At 36.8% G+C, this 22,549-nt stretch overlaps 2 protein-coding genes across 5 annotated transcripts in view; one reads left to right on the top strand and one right to left on the bottom strand.

Moving 5' to 3' along the window:
• The window catches only part of igsf8 (immunoglobulin superfamily, member 8), a 28,367-nt gene extending 24,765 nt beyond the window's left edge, over nucleotides 1–3,602 (top strand). For both annotated transcript variants that reach the window (XM_079628721.1, XM_079628722.1), the window contains exon 7: nucleotides 51–3,602. In XM_079628721.1, the coding sequence (XP_079484847.1) occupies nucleotides 51–184 (134 nt within the window). In that variant the 3' untranslated portion in view covers nucleotides 185–3,602. The remainder of the gene's footprint in view (nucleotides 1–50) is intronic.
• Nucleotides 3,603–5,010: 1,408 nt separating this feature from the next.
• soat2 (sterol O-acyltransferase 2) overlaps nucleotides 5,011–22,549 on the bottom strand; it is a 27,799-nt gene continuing 10,260 nt past the window's right edge. The window contains exons 8-16 of one of the 3 annotated variants that reach the window (XM_079628482.1): nucleotides 21,375–21,450; nucleotides 18,587–18,671; nucleotides 17,010–17,055; nucleotides 13,322–13,451; nucleotides 13,007–13,104; nucleotides 12,187–12,285; nucleotides 10,657–10,792; nucleotides 9,749–9,894; nucleotides 5,011–5,733 (exon numbers count right to left, since the gene is read on the bottom strand). In XM_079628482.1, coding sequence (XP_079484608.1) covers nucleotides 5,680–5,733; nucleotides 9,749–9,894; nucleotides 10,657–10,792; nucleotides 12,187–12,285; nucleotides 13,007–13,104; nucleotides 13,322–13,451; nucleotides 17,010–17,055; nucleotides 18,587–18,671; nucleotides 21,375–21,450 — 870 coding nt within the window. In that variant the 3' untranslated portion in view covers nucleotides 5,011–5,679. Of the gene's footprint in view, nucleotides 5,734–9,748; nucleotides 9,895–10,656; nucleotides 10,793–12,186; nucleotides 12,327–13,006; nucleotides 13,105–13,321; nucleotides 13,452–17,009; nucleotides 17,056–18,586; nucleotides 18,672–21,374; nucleotides 21,451–22,549 lie in introns of all 3 variants that reach the window. The other 2 variants (XR_013799549.1, XM_079628483.1) reach the window with 2 other exon arrangements.

Genomic DNA, 22,549 nt, shown 5'->3' with positions numbered 1-22,549 from the left:
CATGATCTGGTGAACTGACAGACTGATCACTGATGTGTGTTTCTCCCCAGTTGCTGATCTGCTGCTCATTCCCCTCGTGGTCGGCGTGTCGTCGGCGCTGTTCGTGGGCGTGTTGATCATCGCGACCGTGACGTGTTGCTTCATGAAGAGACTGGCTAGACAGCGCTCGCGCATAAGGAAGTAGGAAGAAGGAAGTACGAGACTTTCATGGAAAGCCAGTGAGAACATTCAAAGACTTGATCGGAGCTGGTTTGAGGTATTTCGTCAGACTTGACGTGATGTTGCACTCACAATTGGAAACGGCATCAGAACGATACTGACAATGTACTGGATGCTCATGTTATATTAATCCATGTGTGGATGGTAACGCCTGCATAAACACACATGCATGTAGATTCACTTCAAGCTGTGACATTGTGTTCTGCACTGTTTCTGTCCGCATGAAAGGACGTCACATGGTGGATATTAACCACTCGCTCGGTTTAAACTCGAACACGAATGCAGTCGTGTTTTGGAGGATTAGCAGAACCGCTAATAATAAATAAACACACTGAAATCACTCACATTGCTATAAACTGCGCTCATAATTCAGTGTTACCTGTTAGTATAAAACACGTTTTATGGCATGCCATAGTTTTTCACATTTTCACTTTTTGTATTCAAAAAGTGTATGAAATGCATTGAATTTACTGACAAATGTCAAATGGGAGCGAATTCCTGCCAATGGCACGTTTGTTCCACAGTAATGTTCTTAAAGTTACTTCATTCTTCTGTTCTACATTGTGAATGGTGAATTTGACAAAATTAAGAAATGTCCAGGTCATATTTGACTCCCAAATTTTGAAGAAAAATTATTATATTTTCGGTCGTAATATTTTTTTATGGAAAAAAATTGTGCACAGTTGTGCAACATATTTTTTATGGAAATTAAACCAATATAAAACAACAAATTAAATTAAAATAAATGTGCAACCAAATGCCAAATTAAATTTTTCTTTCAATTTCTGTAATTCATCCGGGGTTGTTTACTGTGTGTGTGTGTGTGTGTGTGTGTGTGTGTGTGTGTGTGTGTGTGTGTGTGTGTGTGTGTGTGTGTGTGTGTGTGTGTGTGTGTGTGTTCACACTTTTCCATAATTCAATACAACAATTGTGGTGATTGTTGTACTAAAAACGTATAATTGTACTTAATTGTAATTGTACTTAAAACTGTAATTGTCATTTTGGAATTAAAAAATAGAATTTTTTTTTTCATTACAGTAATGTAAATTGTGGGTGAAAAGAACGTTTAAAATCAGTGAAGAAACTCTTAAAAATGTTGCGAAAATCTTCAAAATACATTTTCTTGCCATTTTTGTGAAATTCACCTGAATAGAAGAAATATGCAAGTAATAACAAGGGAGTTCAGACAGAGTGGCAGTTTATCATGTTTACCTAAAAAGGCTTCAAAAATCAAATAACCACTTAGATAATGTATTGAAACAAACCCTTCACCTTATACAGACACAGAACTGAGAGCAGAGAAGCTCTGGAGACGAGGCTCTCCGCACACCGTGATAAATGAACTCTACTTGAATTGCTGTGTTGTAGTAACACTTTCCAGGATTTCCAACTGCACGTACAGGACCAAAGTGAGACCAGGACCAAATCTTGTACATCTGAGAGAATCATCCTAATGTTAAACCGCTGTCCGTTAGCTGCACATCTGGGCCAAAACGGTGCCTTTTGTGTCCATCATTAGCATTGATTTCACAAGCTGTGTTTCAGGGATAACATATTGTCTAATATCTTTTAGTCAAACCTTGTGATTTGACATCAATTTTCATAATAAATATTTTAGAAAAATTGATGTTTTTAGAAATATGACCCACTTACCCCGTTTTAAAGGCATCGTTATATAAGGACCCATTTGTTAAAATAGCACTGACTGTTTTTGTTTCTTGGTCTTTTGAGGGAATGGATAATAGGAGTGTTATTATTATTATTTTTAATTTTCATCCAAATATGGGTTCTCCGTAACCCTGCAGACGGTAATGATGGATAGATGGATGAGAGATGTGTGTTCTGGTTGAGATGTGATTCCTGCAGTCGGTCTCTGGGATTGGACTAATGTGAAAGCCACATTAACATCAGGGATTCTGTGTTTCTGCTTATTTACAGCGTTCAAATCTGATTTATCCTCTTATGCCACGTGACGAAGCGCTGAATGGCAGAATATTCTCTGGATATTAATCCTCTTGTTTACGGGCTCGTGTCGTGCTGACTTGATGCAACTGTCCAGTCTCAGACAGAAGCCATCTTGTTCTCTTTCCTCAGCTTTATGATTATTATTTTTTTCGGTAACACTTTACAATAAGCTTCATTAGTTAACATTATTTACCTACATTAGTTAACGTGAGCTAATAATGACCTGCACGTTTACAGCATTTATTGATCTTTGTTAATGTGAATTTCAACATTTTACTAATACCTTATTAACCCTTAAAGACCTCTACAGCCAAAAATAACTCTTGTTCTGAAATGTTTAATAACTTTTGAACCGCTAATCCAATCTATATGCTTTAAAAAGTCCCGTAAAGAGGAGATTCATGGCTTTTTAATCACGTTTGGACATTCAGAGGCTCCGTAGTGAATGTGATCGCGTCATCAGGTTTTGATCAGCATTGATTCGTCAGAGAAACCCATGCGTTTGTTTCTCTGAGCCGAACAGGAATGATTGTTGATGCTTAGTCCCGTCCTCATGCCCAGATTGGTTTATATATATATATCACTTTTGCTTCTGTGTTCTATTACAATGTTTTCTATTTATTTTACTTCCTGAACTTTTTTGGACACATCTACATTGTCAGTAAATAGAAACACACACACACCAGCTTTTCACTGAAAATCGCCTATAATAATGTAGTAATAAATGGCTATAACTTGCTTAGGGATTGTTACATGTAGTCAAAATTTCATCTGGATATCTAGAATATCCAAGTAAAACTTTCTAAAGGAAAAAATCCAAACTTCAGGAGGATTTGTCTGAGGAAAAAAAAAAAAATCACAAAAAATGTGCTACCGTTTTTCTTAAATCTGGCAAATTCATCCTTTCCAAGACAAAATGAATGTAAAATTGGGAATTGAAATGAGCGAGATGGAAACTTCAGGTTCTCCTGTTTAAAATTATATATGGCACTTGATGCTGGGTTATAATGGGTTAGAGAAACAAAGAAAAGAACAGTTCTAGGTCTTTAAGGGTTAAAGTCTTGTTAATGTACTGTGAACTAACAATGAACAGCTGTATTTTTAATAACTTACGTTAACACTGATGAACTAATACAGTAACGCATGCATTTCTCATGGTTAGTTAGGTAATACATTAGCTAATGAACCTTATTGTAAAGTGTGAGCTGTTTTTTTGTTGTATCTGGAAACGATCCTCATGAAACACATTCGATGATTTACCTTTTTATATGCATAATATACAGTAATATACAGTAATGCTCATGTTTTGGTTTTGAAGCTGTAACTGTGTTTGGTGAGATTGTGTAGTCGGTGGTTTCGTTGTCTTCTGCTTCTTTGTGTTGATGGGGTTTGAGGATCCTGAATAAAACATGCCCTGAGAAGCGGCGTCACATTATTGTTTCTGCACACAGTTATGAACTGAAAGTTGCACGCAATCTAGTGTGTTTTGCATTCTTCAATTTGCATAATATTCCTTTGCAACCTCTCCATAACAACTGCTAAAGACAAGTCACCTTTATTAATATAGCGCTTCTTACAATACAGATTAACAGCTTCACAGTGATAACATGAAAATAATACAACAAAGTTTGTTTCTTGAAGAAGATTGCATCATCGTCCATCTTAAGGCAGATCAATAATAGTGTTGGATATTAAATGTCGCATAAAGTCAAACAGTGGGAACATTCTTGAGATTTTTGCCATTTTTCCTCCAAGTCTGCTCATAAACTGTTTCTAAATGAGCTTCTGAAATTGTCATGTCTCAAAAAAACCCAATATTCATCACTTCTTCCACATGCACTTCCTTTAAAAACAAAAAAAGCAGCTTATCTTGTTCCCCCATCTCTCTTTCTGCATTTTTGCTTCTGGTTTACTGGTTTGAACTGCCTATATTTGTGCTTGTGTGCGATAACATCTGTGATGTTCCTCATTTGAATAAAAGCTTCCTCTCAATGACACTTTACACTAATGTCACGGGCAGTTCCTATTGTTAGACCCGACTCTGAAGTAGGAGCTTATTTAGTTCCCCTAAAATATTTCCCAGAACTAAAACTGTTCCTGCGTTGCAAACACGGCAAAATAAAGCGGGTATTTTCGCCGTTAGTTCTGGGAACTATGGGAACGGTTCCTCCGGTGCGAAAGCCCCTATAGTTAGTTAATGAGTAATGTTTACTAATGGACCAATGTTTGTGTGTTTAACTAAATACTACAGCAGTTGCTGCACGATTATGACAAAAATCATAATTGTCGATTATTCCCTTGAAATTGTAAGTGCGATTTATTAATTAATATGATTAGAATTTACATTGAATTGTTTTTAATAGCTTTATACCAGTGGCTCTGAACTCAAGCGCAACACACTTTTTATGAAAAAAAAAATATATATATATATATATATACAGGTGACACTGGAAAAATTAGAATATGGTGCAAAAGTTCATTTATTTCAGTAATTCAACTTAAAAGGTGAAACTAATATATTATATAGTCTCATTACATGATATTTCAAGCCTTTATTTGTTATAATTGGGATGATTATGGCTTACAGCTTATGAAAAATCACAATATTCTAATTTTGAATGTGGGGTTTTCATAAGCTGTAAGCCATAATCATCAAAATTATAACAAATAAAGGCTTGAAATATCTCACTTTGCATGTAATGAGTCTATATAATATATTAGTTTCACCTTTTAAGTTGAATTACTGAAATAAATGAACTTTTGCACCATATTCTCATTTTCCCGAGATTCATCTGTATATATATATATATATATAAGCCTATTATTAAAAAAATGTGTGTAAACAAATTTGACACACACACAAGTACTGTCCCCCTTTACTTAATATACACATAAATTGTGAGAATATGAATAATACTGATGAATTAACAGTAGGCCTATGAGGTTAAGCTATTATATAACAGTCCCAAACTAGTTTTTGTTAATACAATGTTAATATGAGCCACTAGTCATTTAAAAATATATAAAATAATAACACAAAGTGAAAAGTGGCATTTTTGTGTTATGAAAACAACAGTTACCATGGTGATACACAATACTAATAATGAAACATGACGTGATTTATTGGTATTTTACTTTTATTTCGTGACTTACTAATTTTACGATTGTACAGATTTTGTATTTTCAGAGTACAATATAAATTCATAATAATAAATTGTTGCATTTACTATGTTCCATAAGCTTTAAACAGTACAATTTTATTAGTTTAAAAGAAAAGTTTGTTTATAATGTGCGTTATTGCATTCATTCAAATTATATATACACACTCATCACATTTACAGAGACGCTGATGTGCTTCGTTAAGCATGAAATGTGGATTTGATTTCTAGTATGTTATGTAACATTTCATAATGTGTCGTGCCCGATCCCTCACGATGCACATGGTCATTATCAGAAGTAAATACTGATGCGGTCAATGTGATGTTTGTGTGGATGTCACTGGTAATTACACGTCCATGATCGTGGCGTCACTAGCTCCCAGAAGCTCGTCTGTTTGGAGAAAATGTAAACATAAAGTATGAACATGTTAAATATGATTCATGGCATTGCTGTACGCAAACACAAAATTACACATTTCTATTTGCAGCTTTGTAGCCAATCACAGTGAAGCCTGTTGAGTGCATGAATTCTGTGTTTTCTTTCTTGTGAAACCTTTCATTATAATCAACAAAGTGTTTGTGATAATCATAGCACTGGATGGAAGAAATTATTATTTATTTTTTTTGTTCTTTATTTTATTACTGACTGGCAATGCAAGAAATGCTTGTTTTTAAAGGGAATGCTCAGTCAAAAATCAATATTTTCTTATTTGCTCACCTTTGTGTTGTTTCAAACCCTGTTGACTTGCATGGAAATGGTGATTTACTCAAAGTGACCCTGCAGTGCCGCCTAGTGGATGTTTCATTTTCTTTAATTACTATTTGTACCGTTCTACAATTTTTTTTGATACGTTTATTCTGCTCTCTTGTTATTTCATAACTTTACATCCCTCTCTGCTTTTTGTTCTTCTTTATGTCTGAGCTGTCTAACACCATCTGTCCGTGAGTTCTTCAGTTGGTCTTGTAACCTAATCCTGGACAGAACTTAATCTTCACAGTCTTTGAGCGACATCTGCACTGTGAGCCTTTGCGATCAAACGGTGATCCGTTAAGCGCAAGTGTGAGTGTTTTTATTGTGCGTTTGGGAGCTTTGGCCGTGTGCCGTGCTTAAAGAAGGCCTGGGAATCCTGCTGTGATGCAGTGAAGTGGGTTCTGGTGTATGGAAGCGTATTTCTGCCACGGGATAAAAAAGGTAATTGACCTTTTTAACCCCAAAAAAAGTTGGTTACTTTATTTTTTTAACAAAAAAAGCTGAATTTCAGGATGTAAACTCTGTACACCGAGAAAAAGTCGAAAAAAGAAAAAAAGTCAGAATTTAAATTCAGTACTACGAGAAAAAAGTCAGAAGTGCGAGATGTAAATTCTGTATTACGAGAAAATAAGTTTGAAGTGCGAGATGTAAATTCAGTATTAGGAGAGAGAAAAAACAGAATTGCGAGATGTAAATTCAGTATTAGGAGAGAGAAAAAACAGAATTGCGAGATGTAAATTCAGAATTGCGAGATGTAAATTCAGAATTGCGAGATGTAAATTCAGAATTGCGAGATGTAAATTAAGTATTAAGAGAAAAAAAAGTCAGAATTGCGAGATGTAAATTCAGTATTAAGAGAAAAAAAAGTCAGAATTGCGAGATGTAAATTCAGTATTAGGAGAAAAAAGTCAGAATTGCGAGATGTAAATTCAGAATTGCGAGATGTAAATTAAGTATTAAGAGAAAAAAAAGTCAGAATTGCAAGATGTAAATTAAGTATTAAGAGAAAAAAAAGTCAGAATTGCAAGATGTAAATTCAGTATTAGGAGAAAAAAGTCAGAATTGCGAGATGTAAATTCAGAATTGCGAGATGTTAATTCAGTATTACAAGAAAAAAAAGTCATAATTGCGAGATTTAAATTCAGTATTATGAGAAAAATAAGTCAGAATTGCGAGATGTAAATTCAGTATTACGAGAGAAAAAATCCCGAATTGCGAGATGTAAATTCAGTATTACGAGAAGAAAATTCTGAATTGCGAGATGTAAATTCAGTATTAGGAGAGAGAAAAAACAGAATTGCGAGATGTAAATTCAGTATTAGGAGAGAGAAAAAACAGAATTGCGAGATGTAAATTCAGTATTAGGAGAGAGAAAAAACAGAATTGCGAGATGTAAATTCAGTATTAGGAGAGAGAAAAAACAGAATTGCGAGATGTAAATTCAGTATTAGGAGAGAGAAAAAACAGAATTGCGAGATGTAAATTCAGAATTGCGAGATGTAAATTCAGAATTGCGAGATGTAAATTAAGTATTAAGAGAAAAAAAAGTCAGAATTGCAAGATGTAAATTCAGTATTAGGAGAAAAAAGTCAGAATTGCAAGATGTAAATTCAGTATTAGGAGAAAAAAGTCAGAATTGCAAGATGTAAATTCAGTATTAGGAGAAAAAAGTCAGAATTGCGAGATGTAAATTCAGAATTGCGAGATGTAAATTCAGAATTGCGAGATGTAAATTCAGAATTGCGAGATGTAAATTCAGAATTGCGAGATGTAAATTCAGAATTGCGAGATGTAAATTCAGAATTGCGAGATGTAAATTAAGTATTAAGAGAAAAAAAAGTCAGAATTGCGAGATGTAAATTAAGTATTAAGAGAAAAAAAAGTCAGAATTGCGAGATGTAAATTCAGTATTAGGAGAAAAAAGTCAGAATTGCGAGATGTAAATTCAGAATTGCGAGATGTAAATTAAGTATTAAGAGAAAAAAAAGTCAGAATTGCGAGATGTAAATTCAGTATTAGGAGAAAAAAGTCAGAATTGCGAGATGTAAATTCAGAATTGCGAGATGTTAATTCAGTATTACAAGAAAAAAAAGTCATAATTGCGAGATTTAAATTCAGTATTATGAGAAAAATAAGTCAGAATTGCGAGATGTAAATTCAGAATTGCGAGATGTAAATTAAGTATTAAGAGAAAAAAAAGTCAGAATTGCGAGATGTAAATTCAGTATTAGGAGAAAAAAGTCAGAATTGCGAGATGTAAATTCAGAATTGCGAGATGTAAATTAAGTATTAAGAGAAAAAAAAGTCAGAATTGCAAGATGTAAATTAAGTATTAAGAGAAAAAAAAGTCAGAATTGCAAGATGTAAATTCAGTATTAGGAGAAAAAAGTCAGAATTGCGAGATGTAAATTCAGAATTGCGAGATGTTAATTCAGTATTACAAGAAAAAAAAGTCATAATTGCGAGATTTAAATTCAGTATTATGAGAAAAATAAGTCAGAATTGCGAGATGTAAATTCAGTATTACGAGAGAAAAAATCCAGAATTGCGAGATGTAAATTCAGTATTACGAGAGAAAAAATCCAGAATTGCGAGATGTAAATTCAGTATTACGAGAGAAAAAATCCAGAATTGCGAGATGTAAATTCAGTATTACGAGAGAAAAAATCCAGAATTGCGAGATGTAAATTCAGTATTACGAGAGAAAAAATCCAGAATTGCGAGATGTAAATTCAGTATTACGAGAAAGAATTCAGAATTTGAGATGTAAATTCAGTTTTTACAAGAAAAAAAGTCATAATTGCGAGATTTAAATTCAGTATTATGAGAAAGAATTCAGAATTCGAGATCTAAACAGTATTATGAGAAAAAAGACAGAATTGCGAGATGTAAATTTAGTATTACGAGAGAAAAAGACAGAATTGCGAGATGTAAATTCAGTATTTCGAAAGAAAAAGTAATAATTGCGAGATCTAAATTCAGTATTATGAGAAAGAATTCAGAATTCGAGATCTAAACAGTATTATGAGAAAAAAGACAGAATTGCGAGATGTAAATTTAGTATTAGGAGAAAAAAGACAGAATTGCGAGATGTAAATTTAGTATTAGGAGAAAAAAGACAGAATTGCGAGATGTAAATTTAGTATTAGGAGAAAAAAGACAGAATTGCGAGATGTAAATTTAGTATTAGGAGAAAAAAGACAGAATTGCGAGATGTAAATTTAGTATTAGGAGAAAAAAGACAGAATTGCGAGATGTAAATTTAGTATTACGAGAGAAAAAGACAGAATTGCGAGATGTAAATTCAGTATTAGGAGAAAAAAGACAGAATTGCGAGATGTAAATTTAGTATTAGGAGAAAAAAGACAGAATTGCGAGATGTAAATTTAGTATTAGGAGAAAAAAGACAGAATTGCGAGATGTAAATTTAGTATTAGGAGAAAAAAGACAGAATTGCGAGATGTAAATTTAGTATTACGAGAGAAAAAGACAGAATTGCGAGATGTAAATTTAGTATTAGGAGAAAAAAGTAATAATTGCGAGATGTAAATTCAGTATTACAAGAAAAAAATCTGAGATAAAAAGTTGCGATTATCTTCCTGTTTTTTTTATTATTCCATGGCGTGAGCAATGTCCGGCGCTGGCGAGTCCTCACCCCGGTGCGCGGGCAGTGGATCTGCGCGTACCACTCCAGACAGTACAGACACACGTGGACGCCCTGACCGATGAACAGACACATCCACATGATGATGTTCCACACCGGACTCTTCCGGCTGTCGTTCATGGCGAAGTTAAACACCACTGCAAAGTACAACAACATCATCAGCACTTTTACTTTTACTCTCATTATTAGTCATTGTGCTGTCTAGATATTTCATGTTGGCCACAATCTTAAGGCTGCAATGCATGTATTTATTTAATTTACGGATGAGGAAATCATAGATTGCTCTGAAATCCAGTCAAACCAAACATGATTAAAGCACCAGATATTTTTTTACTAGTGTGTGCAGGACACTATAGTTCATTAAAGAAGTGAGCAAAATAAAGTAAACTGTGACATATTAAACCAAATAATTATTCATACAGTGACTACCAGTAACATTTATACAAATTTGGGACCAAAAATGATTCAGACACTTTGAGCTGATCATGTGTTCTTCAGTGTTTCTTCTTTAATTGCTAATGCTCTTGTTACACACACACTGAACACACTGAAGCATTGCTTGGTCACTGGTTGAGCTAAACTGGTATTATCTAATTGTGTAGTTAAATTTACCAGCTGACAGATATTCAACATAATTCATGTGTGAGACAGTCTAACGGAAGGACGGACAAAACCAGTCAAATATCAACTGAGTTCTGTCATATTTTATTACCAACTATAGCGAATAAACTGATAATGTGAGAAATGTTGAAGGTGTCTGAATATATTTTGGATTGACTGTAAGTCCAGCAAAAACATACAATACATAAAAATAGTTGGTAACACATTACAATAAGTTTCCATTTGTTAAAATGACCGTATTGTAAAGTTGTACCAACTAGTTAAACAACGGTTCTTACCACCGATACCCGCGAACGTGCAGAACATCACGGGGTAGAAGAAGCCGAAGCCCATAGTGAAGACGTATTCATGAACCAATGCAGAGACGGCAAACACACACAGCGTGGCCATCGAGCGGAGGTTATGACCCGACAGCTGAGGCGATCAGGAGAGGATGGGCAGAGTTATTAAAACATGATGTGTTGAACATTAGGCGCGTTTCCATTACAGACTTGCACATTTTTTTCTAAATGTCAACAAAAAAACGTTCGCGAAATGAAGCCGTTTCCATTTTAAAGGGGTGTTTGATTATGATTTGACTTTTCTAACTGTAGTTAGTGTGTAATGTTGCTCTTTGATCATAAACAACATCTGCAAAGTTACAACGCTCAAAGTTCAGAGCAAAGGAAGATATTTGCTTTTAAAGAAATCACTTTTTTAAGGACTACAACAAACGGCTGGAGGAACTACACGACATTCCTCCCGTTAGTGACATCACCAACCCAAGAATTTACATAAACCCCGCCCCCTGAACACGATTTATAGATTATCAAGACAGAATATGCTAATCAATGACTAGAAGATAACTACACATAAGCTTCATAAATTCATCAACTAACCATTCAGAAATGTCCTGTTGCTTCTACATGTTGTCACTTCTTCTTGAGTCTATCCATCTTTGTCTGACTCCGGTTTGAACATAAAAGGCTAAAAGTTGTTGAAATGTTCAGTGTGTGTGTGTGTGGTAAAAGGACACGAGCTCTTGTAGCTCCGCCCCCTGTGCCGGGAGCAGCAGCTCATTTGCATTTAAAGGGACAGACACAAAACACTGTGTTTTTCCTCACCCTCAAAAAGTGACACTTTAACATGCGATATAAAAATATCTGTGGCGTATTTTGAGCTTAAACTTCACACACACACTCTGGGGACATCAGAGGCTTATTTTACATCTTGTGAAAAGGGCATTATACCATCACTTTAACTGATGTTATGTTACCGATGTCACTAAAACGTAAATTTTTCCTCTCGCGATAAGTCATTCCAAAAATGCAACGGATGTTGGTAAGTTTATATCGCAGCCACCGCACTGGGCATTATTATTAATGGAAGAGACGTATACATGTTATCAATAATTAATGGCAAGGAAAGACTCTTATACTGTAAGTGTTTCTGTGTTTCTCCCTCATGTCTGCTTCGAGGTCTTGATTGTGGCATTTCTTTGAGGTTTCGAATCCAGTATTCCTGTAATTCTTCTGTCTTTTATGAATTTAATAAAGAACTCAGTCTCGTATTCTGTCCAAACACACCGCGTCATTACGTCAGGTGACCTGGAAATGCGCAAAAACTGTTTCCATTGCAGTTTTGCGAAATATTTATTTTTCGAATTGCCTGAAAAAAAAAAACTCATGCGAGCGTAAAAACTCTTTTGCGATAAATGGGAGTTTTGCGAAATTGATGTGTTTCCATTGGGCGTATTTTCAATTTCATTTTGCGCAATGTGAAGGGTAATGGAAACGCGGCTAGTGAGATTCAGGAGTGTTCGTTCTCACCCGGATGAAGTCTCTGTAGCCGTAATAATAAAGCCAATCGTGCACGACGATGTTCCACGTGCGGTAATAATTGGCAAAAGAAGTGGAGTTCCACCAGTCCTGATGAAAGAGAGACGAGACTCTAAACCTGTGAACCTGCACTGTTAATAACAACAAGCAATGCATTTATTACATTATTCATCTTTGTTAAAGTCCCCCTGTGTTGAAAATGTAGTTTGTGTGTCTATGTGGGGTTTTTTAATAAGACAAAGCATGTGTAAGTTCATAAGTCGACAGCATTGCTGAGTATTTTCTGCTTAAAACTGCAGTGAACCAAAGACAGTCTCAAAAACACGGTTTGAAATCGCTGGTGTTTCTGACGTCACACACTACCTTGTAACCAATCAGATCAACGTGTGATCGTCAACCAGTGGATCTCTGAGTGAGTGAGTGAGTGGAGGCGGGGCTCATTTGCATATTCATAGAACCGCACATACTAAATGAGACAAGGGTGTCGAGTTACATTCAAGATATTTTACGGCATTTCAAGGGAAAAACATTTAAATATGTAATTTTGATGATCAAAAGATGAGTTTTAAGGGATAAAATGATTGAATACAGGGGGACTTTAACGTTAGTTAATAAAAATACTGTTCATGACAGATCAGAATAAATAATATTAACAGAAACAACTTTTGCTTTTAATAATGTTTTAGTAAATGTGGAAATTGCTTTATGATTGTTCATGTGAACTAATGTAGTTAACAAATAAAACCTTATTGTGAAGTGTTTACAACTTTTCTATGTTTATATATCTTTAAGCTAATGAGAGATCACGTACTTTGTAAAACATCCGGTCAGCGAAGCGCAGCATCTCCGCGAAAGCGTTGAGCCAGCAGTGCAGGAACGCATAGAAGCCCAGCATTAATATGAGCATCCCTGAACACCAGAAGCAGAGGCTCACACACACACTCAACAGTGTTTCTTAATATATTATTAACTAATATAGTCTGCACATCCTTGGTGACATCATCTGAAACAGACTGTGTGTGTGTGCGTGTGTGTTTGTGTGTGCACCTGGGAAGGCGGCGTGGAAGAGCATCAGGATGAGGGAGCGTGTGTGTGTGTGTGTGTGTGTGTGTGTGCGTGTGTGCACCTGGGAAGGCGGCGTGGAAGAGCATCAGGATGAGGGAGCGTGAGCTGAAGGGCTGGTTGCTGTTGTTCCTGAACACTGGGATGCACAGGCGCACCAGTATGAAGTACAGGTAGAAGAGACTGGCCAGGATCTGAGACGGAGGAACACGAGCGTCACGAACTCTACAGGTGACCAACTCTACAGGTGACCAACTCTACAGGTGAACATGAACTCTACAGGTGACACCAACTCTACAGGTGACCAACTCTACAGGTGACCAACTCTACAGGTGAACATGAACTCTACAGGTGAACACCAACTCTACAGGTGAACATGAACTCTACAGGTGACACCAACTCTACAGGTGACCAACTCTACAGGTGAACATGAACTCTACAGGTGACACCAACTCTACAGGTGACCAACTCTACAGGTGAACATGAACTCTACAGGTGACACCAACTCTACAGGTGACCAACTCTACAGGTGACCAACTCTACAGGTGAACATGAACTCTACAGGTGACACCAACTCTACAGGTGACCAACTCTACAGGTGAACATGAACTCTACAGGTGACACCAACTCTACAGGTGACCAACTCTACAGGTGACCAACTCTACAGGTGACCAACTCTACAGGTGAACATGAACTCTACAGGTGAACATGAACTCTACAGGTGACACCAACTCTACAGGTGACCAACTCTACAGGTGACACCAACTCTACAGGTGACACCAACTCTACAGGTGACCAACTCTACAGGTGAACATGAACTCTACAGGTGAACATGAACTCTACAGGTGACACCAACTCTACAGGTGACCAACTCTACAGGTGACCAACTCTACAGGTGACACCAACTCTACAGGTGACACCAACTCTACAGGTGACCAACTCTACAGGTGACACCAACTCTACAGGTGACCAACTCTACAGGTGAACATGAACTCTACAGGTGACCAACTCTACAGGTGACCAACTCTACAGGTGAACATGAACTCTACAGGTGACACCAACTCTACAGGTGACCAACTCTACAGGTGAACATGAACTCTACAGGTGACACCAACTCTACAGGTGACCAACTCTACAGGTGAACATGAACTCTACAGGTGACACCAACTCTACAGGTGACCAACTCTACAGGTGACCAACTCTACAGGTGACCAACTCTACAGGTGAACATGAACTCTACAGGTGACACCAACTCTACAGGTGACCAACTCTACAGGTGAACATGAACTCTACAGGTGACACCAACTCTACAGGTGACCAACTCTACAGGTGACCAACTCTACAGGTGAACATGAACTCTACAGGTGAACATGAACTCTACAGGTGACACCAACTCTACAGGTGACCAACTCTACAGGTGACACCAACTCTACAGGTGACACCAACTCTACAGGTGACCAACTCTACAGGTGAACATGAACTCTACAGGTGAACATGAACTCTACAGGTGACACCAACTCTACAGGTGACACCAACTCTACAGGTGACACCAACTCTACAGGTGACCAACTCTACAGGTGACACCAACTCTACAGGTGACACCAACTCTACAGGTGAACATGAACTCTACAGGTGAACATGAACTCTACAGGTGAACATGAACTCTACAGGTGACACCAACTCTACAGGTGACCAACTCTACAGGTGACCCCAACTCTACAGGTGACACCAACTCTACAGGTGACCAACTCTACAGGTGACACCAACTCTACAGGTGACCCCAACTCTACAGGTGACACCAACTCTACAGGTGACACCAACTCTACAGGTGACCAACTCTACAGGTGACACCAACTCTACAGGTGACCAACTCTACAGGTGAACATGAACTCTACAGGTGAACATGAACTCTACAGGTGAACATGAACTCTACAGGTGACACCAACTCTACAGGTGACCAACTCTACAGGTGACCCCAACTCTACAGGTGACACCAACTCTACAGGTGACCAACTCTACAGGTGACACCAACTCTACAGGTGACCAACTCTACAGGTGAACATGAACTCTACAGGTGAACATGAACTCTACAGGTGAACATGAACTCTACAGGTGACACCAACTCTACAGGTGACCAACTCTACAGGTGACCCCAACTCTACAGGTGACACCAACTCTACAGGTGACCAACTCTACAGGTGACACCAACTCTACAGGTGACCCCAACTCTACAGGTGACACCAACTCTACAGGTGACACCAACTCTACAGGTGACCAACTCTACAGGTGACACCAACTCTACAGGTGACCAACTCTACAGGTGAACATGAACTCTACAGGTGAACATGAACTCTACAGGTGAACATGAACTCTACAGGTGACACCAACTCTACAGGTGACCAACTCTACAGGTGAACATGAACTCTACAGGTGACACCAACTCTACAGGTGACCAACTCTACAGGTGACCAACTCTACAGGTGACACCAACTCTACAGGTGACCCCAACTCTACAGGTGACACCAACTCTACAGGTGACACCAACTCTACAGGTGACCAACTCTACAGGTGACACCAACTCTACAGGTGACCAACTCTACAGGTGAACATGAACTCTACAGGTGAACATGAACTCTACAGGTGAACATGAACTCTACAGGTGACCAACTCTACAGGTGACCAACTCTACAGGTGACACCAACTCTACAGGTGACCAACTCTACAGGTGAACATGAACTCTACAGGTGAACATGAACTCTACAGGTGACCAACTCTACAGGTGACCAACTCTACAGGTGACACCAACTCTACAGGTGACACCAACTCTACAGGTGAACACCAACTCTACAGGTGACCAACTCTACAGGTGACACCAACTCTACAGGTGAACACCAACTCTACAGGTGACACCAACTCTACAGGTGACCAACTCTACAGGTGACCAACTCTACAGGTGAACACCAACTCTACAGGTGACCAACTCTACAGGTGAACATGAACTCTACAGGTGACCAACTCTACAGGTGACCAACTCTGCAGGTGACCAACTGTACAGGTGACACCAACTCTACAGGTGACCAACTCTACAGGTGAACATGAACTCTACAGGTGAACACCAACTCTACAGGTGACCAACTCTACAGGTGAACATGAACTCTACAGGTGACACCAACTCTACAGGTGACCAACTCTACAGGTGAACATGAACTCTACAGGTGACCAACTCTACAGGTGACCAACTCTACAGGTGACCAACTCTACAGGTGACCAACTCTACAGGTGACACCAACTCTACAGGTGACCAACTCTACAGGTGACCAACTCTTTTATATTATTTGTATACTCCAATGTCCTAAACACCTGATAATACGGCCATAATACTAATCTTATAATCTCATCTGCAGACCTTTTTTTATATGTTTTTTTAATTATATTTATTTAGATTTTGGTCTCGACCTACATCAGCTGAGAGAGTGCTTTAATTTATATGTTAAATATATAAATATATATTTTTAAATAGTCAAGAATAGTTGTAAGTACAGATCAAGTTTGCTAAATTTAATTTGTGCCTTTTTAAAAAAAAATTTTTTTTTTGATTTTCCTCACTGTATAAAAGTAATATGAATTGAGGCGTGTAATTATCAACAAAAACCTTTGCTTTTTACCTTTCTTAAAAATACAATTTCTTATTTTTGAGTTAAGTGTGTGGGTGAATATGAGCCGGACGTGAGTGAGCGATTGGTCAATCCCACCTTCAGGAAGTTCTTGCCGACGTAGTTCCAGCGGATGGACGGGTTTCTGCAGGGAACAAACAGTGAGGATGGGGATGTTCTGCAGTTTGTAATACAGTCGTATTGTACTCGCACAACTAGAGGCAGAGGTGGACAGTAACAAAGTACAATTACTTGAGTACTGTAAGTACACTTTTTGAGTATCTGTACTTTACTTGAGTGTTATTTTTTCTAGAAACTCATTACTTTAACTTCACTACATTTGAAAGACAAATATCGTACTTTTTACTCCACTACATTTCTGTCGAGGTCCTTGAGTAGTTAGTTAGTGATAACGTTAGTTAACGTCAGGGATGATTTGTGTTGTAAATGAAAGTGTGGCTGACTCCAGAACTCGACTGATGTTGGTTTCTGACGTCAACCGATTTTCAACCACAATACAACGTCTGTGCAACGCTGGAGATTAACGTCAATCTGACATTGGATTCTGACATCAACATGATTTTAATGTTCAGCGTTGGGTTTGGTCTTCTAAATGTTGTCATAGTTTTGGAGCACACTAGCTTATAGATAACAGTACGGCGAACATATTCATACTAAACGCCAAAAAACTGGGAACAGCCGTGTGTGTGTCCGAAACCAGTGTGGACGTTATTGAGTGACTTATTCAATCCCACAGGAACTGTGTTGTAGAAATACATGTGATGTTGATATGAGGATCGGCAGGCAGAGATTCAGAGGCATAAATACTGTAAATATTACATGCAACAATAATAAAACAATGCATTGACATTTACTTTTTACTTTTGATACTTAAAGGACAAGTTCGGTATTTTACACTTAAAGCCCTGTTTACAGATCGTATCTGATGAAATAGAACGGTTAAGATTAAACTTTGGACACATGCTCCTGTCCCGAGAATTTTAGTTTTATTTAGCTTTCCCCCCCACCCCCACAATGGTTGTCTATGTGCACTGGCAGATTCCTTCCTAAAACACATTAAACTTTCGTTTACAAAGACGTGAAACTCACCGAGTGGTCAGGGGTGTTCACTGATACGGGCCCAAAAAAAATCGCTGAAAAAGATGCTTTCCAACAGGTTTTATCGTAGTGTTTGTCCAACTCCATTGATTGTATTGAATGTGCTGTGTGAGGTACGATATTCCTCCGCCGCTTCTTCTTCTGCTTCTTCTGTGTATTCAATGAAATGCCAGCGGTTTGCTTGCAATTGGCAAAGGTGCATTATCGCCACCAACTGGTGTCTATTATTCAAGCTCTCAACGGAAGAATCACGGGTGTGACGCGTTTGGCAAAATAGGTCCACAAAAGCTAAATAAAACTAAAATTCTCAGGACAGGAGCATGTGTCCAAATTTTAATCTTAACCGTTCTATTTCATCAGATACGGTCTGTAAACAGGGCTTTAAGTGTAAAATACCGAACTTGTCCTTTAAGTACTTTTAAAAACGAGTACTTTTGTACTTTAACTTAAGTAAAAAATAACTTTTACTTGTAACGGAGTAATATTTGACCAGTAGTATCTGTACTTTTACTCAAGTAAGGAAGTTGTGTACTTAGTCCACAACTAGAGGCGTTTACCGCGGATAAACCTCCCGGTAGATCAGAGTCGGGCAGAACAAGAAGTACAGATAACTGGAGAGTGACGGATAGTGCAGGGATTTATCTGTGGAGAAACACGTGAAGATCAGCGTTACGTACAGTCCAAACTACATGTGTTCAGACAGCTTCAATACAGTTTAGAAAATGGTGATAAAATATGAGGAGAACTCAGTTGATATTTGACAGGTTTTGTCCGTCCTTCTGTTAGACTGTCTCACACACACACACACACACACACACACACACACACACACACACACACACACACACACACACACACACACACACACACACACACACACAGGTTTTGTCCATCTTCTGTTAGACTGTCTCACACACACACACACTTCTGTTAGACTGTCTCACACACACACACACACACACTTCTATTAGACTGTCTCACACACACACACACGCACACACACACACACACACACACACACACACACAGGTTTTGTCCATCTTCTGTTAGACTGTCTCACACACACACACACACACACACACACACACACACACACAGGTTTTGTCCGTCCTTCTGTTAGACTGTCACACACACACACACACACACACACAGGTTTTGTCCATCTTCTGTTAGACTGTCTCACACTCACACACACACACACACACACACACACACACACACACACAGGTTTTGTCCATCTTCTGTTAGACTGTCTCACACACTCACACACACACACACACACACACACACAGGTTTTGTCCATCTTCTGTTAGACTGTCTCACACACACACACATACACACACACACACACACACACACACACACACACACACACACACACACACACACACACACACACACACAGTTAGACTCTCACACATGAATTATGTTGAATATCTGTCAGCTGGTAAATTTAACTACACAATTAGATAATACCAGTTTAGCTCAACCAGTGACCAAGCAATGCTTCATTGTGTTCAGTGTGTGTGTAACAAGAGCATTAGCAATTAAAGCAGAAACACTGAAGAACACATGATCAGCTCAAAGTGTCATTTTTGGTCCCAAATTTTTACTGGTAGTCACTGTATGAATAATTTTTGTGTATAATATGTCACAGTTTACTTTATTTTTGCTCTCCTCACTTTTATAAACTATAGTGTACTGCACACACTAGTGAAAAAAATATGCAAAATGATATCTGGGGCTTCATTTATAAAACTGTGTGTAGGATCTTTGCTAAAAGTGTGTGTGCGCCCGAAAGCCAAAAATGGCGTGCGCAAAAAAATATTCAGGCTTATAAAAGCGTGCGTACGCCAGAACCTGCGCAGAACTCACTTTATAAACCCCAGTGTGTGTACAAAAATTGCACACAAATATTTATAGGCTATTTATATATATAGGCCTATATATCTTTTTATTTTTCAGTAAATGTCTTGTAGTTTAAGTGTTTAACTCCATTAATGAGATTAATCTAAATGTTTATATCAGAAGTAAAACAGTTTAAATCATTATATTCATGCATGTTCACAATAACAGTTTAAATAAAATAATGATTTAAACTATGTTTTACTTTTGATATAAACATTTAGATTAAATATGCCATTCTCATTAATGAAGTTAAACACTTAAACTACATGACATTTACTGAAAAGTTAAAAAATATATATATTCAATAAATAGCCTATAAATATTTGTTGTGGATGCAATGCTTTCGAACACTTTTCCTCTGGCATGCTGTGTTTTAATGTTTTAACTACAGAGATAATCGCTTATCATGATACTAGCAGATTGTGCAAATATAATGCACAACAAGGTCTATTTGTTTCCATTACAAATATAAATCAATTAAAATACTATTTGGTCAGTGGAGAAGATTGAGAAAAACTTTCTCTGAAATGCATTTTACACTATTTTATTTATTTATTCAAAAACAAGGCAAGGATCGGCTACTAAATGATTTGTATTAATGTAATGTGACGGCACATCCGTATTTCATATTTTCCTAATGTCTTGTACCGTTAAACATGTTATCACGTGGATGAATAATCATATGCAAATGATATGCAGATGAGGATATAGTAAAACGAGGCGTTGTAAGCTCATATATGGTTATTTCGGGGAGGAGACGCATGTTCACAATCTTCCGCTGACGGGTTTATAAAGTGAGTTCTGCGCAGGTTCTGGCGTACGCACGCTTTTATGAGTCCGAATATTTTTTTGCGTACGCCATTTTTGGCTTTCGGGCGCACACACACATTTAGTTAGGACCCTACACACAGTTATATAAATGAGGCCCCTGGTGTCTGGATAATTTGGTTTGACTGTGTAAAGACTGCATTAAAGGTTGGGTAGGTCAGAATTGTCTAAAAAAACTTTTATTCAAATTTGTTTAAACTGTCTTTATATACCAATACATAATTAATAGAGAGTATAAAAAACTGAGTGACTCTAGTGTATTTAATCTTCAATAAACACAGCTCATTAATTCCATTCACTCCCGCCTAAAAACGGGTGCGCGACTGCGCGCACGTGGGCGGAGCCAGTAATAGTGGCGGTAGTCATGGCGACGGAGAGTGACAGTCGCGCAAGCCAATCACTTGTTTCGTCCCGGTAGGAATTAATGAGCTGTGTTTTTTGAAGATTAAATACACTAGAGTCACTCAATTTTTATACTCTTTTTTTCAAAGTACTTACATTTTAATTATGTATTGGTATATAAAGACAGTTTAAGCCAATTTGAAAAAAAGTTCTTTAGACAATTCTTACCTACACAACCTTTAAAGGTGTGTTGGTGTTCACACTCACTCTTCTGCGCTGCGCTTCTGAGGACGGCCGGTGCGGTCTCGCGGATAAACGAGTAGCTCTTCATCACTAATCTGATCTGTGGAGGGAAAGCAGGAGTTGGTCAGACAGTATCGGCCCAGTGCTGTCCGTTAGGCCGCTGACCCCTGACCTCTGACCCCCTGTTTGAGCACGTCTGCTTTGATATGCATGATATGATGCCAATACTTCAGTATTTATTTAATTTGGCAGAGGGCAGCGGACTCTGGATCCTGAACCCCGAGTGCACGTCGGCACACACACTGGGCATCGCCTCGAGTCTGGCTCAAGATTATTAAAACCCGGTTCGTTAACCATTAATTTATTCAACTTTTTATCTTCATAGTATTTGATGTAATGATGATAATGATTATACAGTGTGTGTATATATATTCATTTTATTTAATAATCATTCAATTATATATATGTAACGTATTTCTGATTATACATCTCATTTAATTATGTAGATTATAAAAATATATTATATAAATAATGATTCATAAAATTATGGTCATTAAATTATATATTAGTATTAAAACCCAGTTTAACCATTAATTTATTAAACTTCTATCTTCATAGTATTTGATGTAATGATGTATTAAATATTATATCATAGTATATTTTTATAAATAATTTTATATTAAATAATGATAATCATTAAACTCTCTATATATTTTTTTATATATAAATTACATATATAATTGAATGATTATTAAATAAAAATAATAGAATATATATATATATATATATATATATATATATATAATTTTTATTTAATAATCATTCAATTATATATGTAATTTTTTTCTGATTATATTTAATTATCATTTAGATTATATTTTAAAATATATTATATATTTTATAAATGATTATCATTCAATTATATATTTATAGTCTATTTATATTCTATTAATTTGATTTAATTGTCATTAAATGATATATGTAATTTATTTGTGATTATATACCTAATTATTATATATAATTAAATGATCATGTAGATTATATATTAAAATATGTTATACATAATTTACTTATATAATTTATATTTAATTTATTATAAAAATGTAAACATTAAACATTTAAAAAAATCATTAAATTATAAATATATATATACATACACATTTAATTTGATATAACTTATTTAATTTAATTATAAAATT

The sequence above is a fragment of the Phoxinus phoxinus genome, assembly GCF_949152265.1.
Source record: "Phoxinus phoxinus genome assembly, chromosome: 11".
Lineage (NCBI taxonomy): Eukaryota > Metazoa > Chordata > Actinopteri > Cypriniformes > Leuciscidae > Phoxinus > Phoxinus phoxinus.
Note: the sequence above shows the minus strand (reverse complement) of the source record. Positions and strands in the feature narration are given on the sequence as shown.